The sequence below is a fragment of the Telopea speciosissima genome, chromosome 1 (assembly GCF_018873765.1).
Source record: "Telopea speciosissima isolate NSW1024214 ecotype Mountain lineage chromosome 1, Tspe_v1, whole genome shotgun sequence".
Lineage (NCBI taxonomy): Eukaryota > Viridiplantae > Streptophyta > Magnoliopsida > Proteales > Proteaceae > Telopea > Telopea speciosissima.
This window is the reverse complement of record NC_057916.1, coordinates 68,896,040-68,903,379: the sequence shown is the minus strand read 5'-3', so window position 1 is coordinate 68,903,379 and position 7,340 is coordinate 68,896,040. Positions and strand designations below refer to the sequence as shown.

The window sequence follows — 7,340 nt, the reverse complement described above, 5'->3', positions numbered from 1 at the left end:
GTATCCCCTGACCTGCCATATAAAGCACTGGAAAGGCACATTAGGCTAGAAAGTGCAAATATTAGCACAAAACCAAAGTCTATGAAAAACACCTTGCACATACCCAAAAATCGCACAAGTATACTTAGACATGAAGCTTCCACACTGGATGAAGAGGCGTGAATAACACAGCTTCAGATGCGTTCTTACCAGGATAGTAATAAGAGACTTACAATGGACAAGAGTGTTATCATGGAAAAAAAAGTTAAGACACTAAACGAAATAGCAACCAACCCAAGTATGAGAATGAGTCATCTCATGTGATAATATATAAAAGCGTAAAACCATCAGTAAAACTCTTAAAATAAACTCACAAACAAAATTATGAATGAAAAATATTTAGCATTTAAACGTTTAAGAGGCAACAATATCCATCCACAAGGTGATGTGGTCCTGAGCCAATATATGCTATTGAGAAGCTCTCCACACAGCTACACCAATAAGATACACTATCATGTCTCTGCATAGCATAACAGCACATCAAGGTTAAAGATATGAGTCCCAAACTTCCAACAAGTTGAAGTCATAGCAACAGGTCAGAAAACAGGTTCACAAGACCTCCAAGAAACCTCAAGCCTGTCAAAAAAAGTACAATCATGACCAGAAAAAGAGAAGTTAATGAATGATAGAAAAAATAATAGAATAACAAAGTACATGTTAAAATGGAACAATTCGGTGGGGGGAAAAAAATAATATTTCTGGTCAGCATTATGCTTGTCTCCCCATTAATCTTTAGACGAGAATGACTGCTACATAAATAGATCAAAGAGTTCAAATACCACAATACAAAATAATAACTAACCAAAAATGTTTCCACTAGAGCAACGCTAGATGTCAATTTGTCCTAAGAGTATCAGTACATATTTTAGTAAAGATAAATCTATTTACACTAACATCTATAGTTCAAGATTCTTGAATAACTCATCATTGTTAACAGCTACCCAACTTAATTAAGGGGATAGTGGGAAGCAAAAGAATGTGGCATACTTACTTTTCAACCTGGAGAGGGGAAATTGGAAACCAAGCCATGTCATTTCATCTCCGCCATGAACTTCTCATATTCCGAGTCAGTGCCATAAGGTGTCTGTTCTGCAGAACTAACAGGCGGTGGCACTGGCTTTGAAGCCCAAGGCACACTTCCCAAATTCTGAGAATGGTCCCCTGCTGAATGAGGCACAGGTGGCGGAACAGCACCATAATAGGATGGATAACCTAAAGATGGAGGATATGTAAGTTGAACATTCGATGCAATTCCAGCTACTGAGTTCCCATACACATTGTTAGGTACAGATTGCACAGATGAACTATTTTGAGACTGCACTCCAGGAGGGAAACTCTGTTGTGCTTCACTAGAAGGAATGCTCTGAGATGGGGCACCAGGGGGGCCAGTTGGTAGAGGAGGTGGAGGAGGATATTGTGAACCATAAGGTGTAGATTGACCTTGAACAGGGGTATACATACTTGAGCCAGGAGGAGGTGGGGCATAAGGAGCATAAGGAGGAGGAACAGGTGGCCCCCATGGAACAGGGGCACCCATGTAACTTCCAGGTGGTGGAACATTTCCAAGAGGCCCACCTGGTGTATATTGTTGAGATGGATATCCACCAGTCGCCTGACCTGAGCCAGGGTACGTTGGTATTGGTGGAGCTGGAGGCCCTGGAGGTACAGCAGGCTGAGGTGGCTTGCCTGCAACTCTTACGGCTATTACTCTTCCCTCCAGCCGGTAACCATTCATACTAGTTATAGCCTGATTGGCCTGAGAAACATCAAAGTACTTAACAAAACCATAACCTTTGCTTAATCCAGTTGCCCGATCTTTAATAACCTTAGCCTGATCAATATCACCAAAAGGTGAAAACAATCGGATAAGGGCATCATCATCAAAATTTGGTGGCAGGTAACCAATATACAAGTTCGTATCATCATATTCCTTCTTGACTGCATTCGAACCCAACCCTGGATGAGATGTGTTCCCAATACCTCCAGCATTGTTGCCACTACTCCAAGGAGGATTGCTTCCTGAGCTGTTTGAACCAAGAAGCGGCACTGACAAGTTTTGCTTAGTCAGTGAATCAGGGGCAGACCCTCCTAGTTCTGCCAAGAAATTCTGATACTCATCGTCCATTTTTTTGCCAGTTGTTCCTTTCATGGGACAATCTATGGTGGGGTGACCTCCATCACCACATATTTTACAAAGTACATCACTCTTGAATGTTGAAGTACGAGCAGGACAGGCATACTGACGGTGACCAGGCTCACCACACAACCTACAATACTCATCATCTCTGATAGTTCCATTCAAAGCAGCAAGTTCCCTAAGCTGTTGTCGCTTATGCTCATTGAGTCCTTCATCAACGGGCTGCAATAGTTTCTCTACCATCGATGCAGCAGCCTCAAGTCCTTCCTGTGTTTCGGCTTCCACCAAAACATGCAAATCCTCATTCTCAGAGGGATCGGGTTTCAAGTCACGCTTCTGTTGTAACCTTCCTTCTTTAATCGATCCTTTACCCCGAATAACAATCTTCGCACCCGTCTCCTTCTCCATTCTCTTCTGTGTGTTTCCCCTTGGTCCGATGATAAGCCCTATAAAATTGTAACCCGGATACTCTTTCATGGGAATGTAAAGCTTCTTCTGAAGTTTGGGAGGCCGGTAATCTGGTGGGGGTTTGAAAGCAGGATTTCTTTTGATTATTTGAGAGATAATTTCCCGCCTCTCTTGGGTAAGTTTTTCACGGGCTCGGTATTCTCGCGTATTTATACGATGACCCAAGTTATCGTAAATGGGTTCAGGAGAAGGGGAACGAGCACCTTCAGGGCGATCATCTAAGAGCGCACCAGACTGAGCAGACTGTAACAAACGATTTATTTCCATAAGCCTGGCATTCAAACGCTGGACTTCAGGGTCAAGGTCAATACCTCCTGTGAGTTCCTTCATGAAATCAGGCAGTTGGAGAATAGGCTTCGGTTCCTCTGCGGCCCATCTCGACTTCCTCTTACGAGTGCCGCTACCGGAATCACTATTGTGGTTGTCAGACTCCGACGGAGGATCCCACCTACTGCGGCGCCTGCGTCTACTACTGGTCTCTTCTTCTCCTCCAGAACAGTCCTTGTCGGTGCCGCTATTAGTGTTGTTAATGCCGCTATCGGACAACAAAGGCATCTGAATCTCTAGTTTTGGTACTTTCAGGATCTGATCAATGTTTCCATCAGTGTTCGGATCCGCCGAACATCTTTCTGCGGCCGCTGAAGCTCCATTCTCCGGATTTTGTTGCAAAGGAGTTGGATTCTGGGTTTCCAAAGAAAAACTGTGATTTTGATTATTCGAAGGTAGGGTTTCACAAGGGGGCACATGGTTCTCATCGTCTGCAAAGTTTTCTGGAGGTGGTGGCGGATATTGATCGTTCGAGGAAAGGGTTTGTGGAGGAGGCGGAGGATTTTGATCAAACGAATCTAGGGTTTCGGGCGGTGCAGGCAGACCTTCATCATGATCATAGGAAGCATTACTCTGCAAAGAAGATGGATTCTGAGCTGGATAAGCTAGGGTTTCTGAATACATGTGTGGATTCTGCGCAAAGATTTCTGAAGACGATGGAAGTGCAGCTTGAGGAGGTAGGGTGTCGAAAGTTGAAGGAGGATTAGTTTGCAGAGAATCCATAAAGAAAGAAAAACCAAAACGGATGGGATCAATAAATATCGAGAAATAAGAGAACAACGAATTACCTTCTTGTCAGCGCGAGATTCAGAGGCCCAAAACCCTTAAAAGCCAAAAGAAAGGTTACTGCTAAACTCTACAGTAGAGACTGTTGTTTGGTGTCGTTACACCCCAAATTTATATACGCAAACTTAAGAAGATTTTTTAAAGAGCAAATTACATGCACCCAACAATAACAAAACACCCCCTAGTTTCACTTATCTTTTACGTACATCCCTGAGTAATTGGGAAGCTTACAAATAAGTCATTATCGTTAAGTTTAAATCGATTTCAAAATAACTATATTACCCTTTAATTTTTGCCATAGATAATTTTACCTGAACATAATCATAGTCCAAACCGTATCCTTTTCTTCTCCGACATTGAGAAGTATCTTTATCATCATCAGTGCTGCTGCTGCTATACATCATTGCCCAAATTGGATCCCCGTTATGTAAAGAATGTATACACAAAATTTAAGGATGAAAGAAAGGGATTTGGTAGGAATCGAACAAACCTATTTGGACTGTTGATACCACTAGAAACAAAACACGGAAAGTAATTTCTGAAAAACTAATAGAAAGAAAAGGAATAACAGAATGTAAGAGAAAAGGGGAGAAAACAGAATAATGAGAGAGAGAAGGGGAAAGCATAAGAAAAAGAATTTTCTAAATTTGATAATGGAATAAAATTGAGTTTGAGTTTTCTCACGGATTATGAGTGTGGTGCGAGGCCGGTGGCCTTCTTCAAATCGAAAACTGAAATCAACTAGGAAACTACTATCTCCCTAATTTTTTAAGAACTAAATAGAAAGGAAAGAAATTTTTAGGCAAAATGGGTCTTGATTCTAAAGTTTTTCTGTTCAGTCTCTCCTTAAATTCCAGTAGAAAGAGCTATTATGAAATGATCCCTAGTTTTTCTTTTCATGTCTTTTAAGAAAAATTCTAAACCATTGAAGGTTTTTTTTCCATTTTCCTCTCTCTCTCTCTCTCTCTCTCTCTCTCTCTCTCTCTCTCTCTCTCTCGTCTGTGCCTTTGGTGTTATTGTGATGAAGCTTTCCTATGAATTTGATCTTCTATTTCAACGGTGATACAATTGTTCTATGGTAAATCAAGAGGCAATCAATCGTCTTAGCTTTTAAGTCTTTCTTTGTTTATTTTAATAAGATTATGCAACTATTGTTTTCTTTATGAGTTTTGAATCTAATGGGTTTGTTTCTCTATCTTTCTTTTTTCCATGAAACGCTTCATTGCATGCTCAATAACTTCGTTGGAGGGTGGTTGGGCTACGGGAACTCCGCCGGAGAAGGGCAGCAGCTTCTACAACTTCGCCAGAACTTCTGTGTAACAAAACCTTAACTCGATTTAGGGGTGAAATTTCACGTTTGGAGGAGAATAATGGGAATAAGGGTACATTGGTACTTAAAATAAGTCACTAAAGTAAAAGGGTAAAATGGTCTTTTTACATTAAAAACTAACAGCTCACTAACACCATGCGCCATGAGGGGTTTATACGTAAAAGGTGAAACTAGGGGGTGTTTTGTTGTTGTTTCAAACACAAGGGGGTGCATGTAATTTGCTCTTAATAAAAAATAAAAACTTTTGGTAATTATTGGACATACTAGAGTATAAAATGAGAAATCGTTTGGAAAGTAGTTATGCATAAACAATTTTTAGTGGTAGGTGAAAAAATTCCCTCATCACCCATCTTCTTCTACTATCCAACACTCGCCATGCACATGACTGTTGGTGCCTTCGGAGGCCTGCAAAGTCCCTTTATGTCTATACACAAGGATCTATGTCCATGTGTGAACGCAGTGAGGGAAACACTTGCGGACATTGATCTCACTTCGAAGTGCTAAACAATGAAAATCTGAAGAAAGTGAAGAAGAATGTTCCAAGCAAAACAATGTTGAACTTGACAATTTAGGTTCTCACAAAATCCAAGCGATACTTTTCCCAATTTTGTTAACAATCTAAAACACAAAACATAAAGACACGTTTCCAATTGGTGCATGCGTACCGGGCTACTCTTTCACATAATTAGCGTCAAACGAACAGAAAATAGCGAGTACAAACCAAGAGAGAGAGAGAGAGAGAGAGGGCAGGGTTGCACGGCCATACCTGAGTGGCTGCTTCATCGGAATGTTAGAACAACAAGAAATAGGTGGTCGCAGAGGATTACAAACCCAAGGAAGTGCAATGACAAGGTAGGCTTTAGGTCTTAGACTTGTCGTCTGTAACAGAGAAATTCAAAAGAAGAAGGAAAAACATGTGTCGATCGCCCCAACCCATTGGGCTCATACCACTACGGCAAAATCAACATCCCCCGCACCATCAAGCTTGCCAACACTGTCTCCATGGTCAACGACAAGCTCCGCTACGCCATCAATGGCATCAGCCACATCAACCCTAACTCAATTTAGGGGTTTTCACATTTATAAGAGATGAATGGGAATAAGGGTAAAATGGTAAAAATAAGTCACTAAAATAAAAGGGTAAAATGGTCTTTTTACTTTTAAAACTAACAGCTCACTAACACCGTGAGCCATCAGGGGGTTATATATAAAAGATAAAACTAGGGAGGTGTTTTGTTATTGTTTTAAACACCAAGGGGTGCATGTAATATGCTCATAATAAAAAATAAAAAACTTTTGGTAATTATTGGACATATTAGAGTATAGAATGAGAAATTGTTTGGAAAGTAGTTATGCATAAACAACTTTTAGTGGTAGGTGAAGAAATTCCCCCATCACCCATCTTCTTCTACTATCCAACACTCGCCATGCACATGGCTATTGGTGCCTTCGGAGGCCTGCAAAGTCCCTTTATATCTATACACATGGATCTATGTCCATGTGTGAACGCATGGTGGCAATGAGGGAAACACTTGGGGACATTGAACTCAATTCAAAGTGCTAAACAATGAAAATTTGAAGACAGTGAAGAAGAATGTTCCAAGCAAAATAATGTTGAACTTGACAATTTAGGTTCTCACAAAATCCAAACGATACTTTTCCTAATTTTGTTAACAATCTAAAACACAAAACATAAAGACAAGTTTCTGATTGGTACATGTGTACCGGGCTACACTTCCACATAATTAGCGTCAGACGAACAAAAAACAGCGAGTATAGACCAAGAGAGAGAGAGGGCGGGGTTGCACGGCCATACCTGAGTGGCGGCTTCGTCGGAATGTTGGAACAACAAGAAATAGGTGGTCACAAAGGATTACAAACCTAAGGAAGTGCAACAACAAGGTAGGCTTTAGGTCTTAGGCTTGTCGTTTGTAACAGAGAAATTCGAAAGTAGAAGGAAAAACATGTGCTACCTGCCCTAACCCACAGGGCTCATACCACTACGTCAAAATCAACATCACCCGCACCATCAAGCTTGCCAACACTAACTCCATGGTCAACGGCAAGCTCCTCTACGCAATCAATGGCATCAGCCACGTCGACCCACCCACCTCCCTCCCCCACCCAACCTAAGCTCGCAGAGTACTACATCGTCACCAAAGAAGAAGAAGAACGGGTCTATTTTTATTTTTATTTTTGGTAAACAGAAGGGGTCTATTTTACCCTCACTTCTTCTGCTTATGAGCAGGTGCT

The 7,340-nt window shown here is 41.2% G+C and overlaps 1 protein-coding gene across 1 annotated transcript; it reads right to left on the bottom strand.

Annotated features, from left to right (window-relative positions):
- Window positions 1–231: 231 nt before the first annotated feature.
- Window positions 232–3,710, bottom strand: LOC122644224 (splicing factor-like protein 1). The gene is made up of 2 exons (XM_043837845.1): window positions 1,031–3,710; window positions 232–615 (listed from the first exon to the last, which is right to left on the bottom strand). The coding sequence occupies exon 1, from the start codon at window positions 3,692–3,694 to the stop codon at window positions 1,070–1,072; it is 2,625 nt and encodes an 874-aa protein (XP_043693780.1). The 5' UTR covers window positions 3,695–3,710; the 3' UTR covers window positions 232–615; window positions 1,031–1,069.
- Window positions 3,711–7,340: the final 3,630 nt, after the last annotated feature.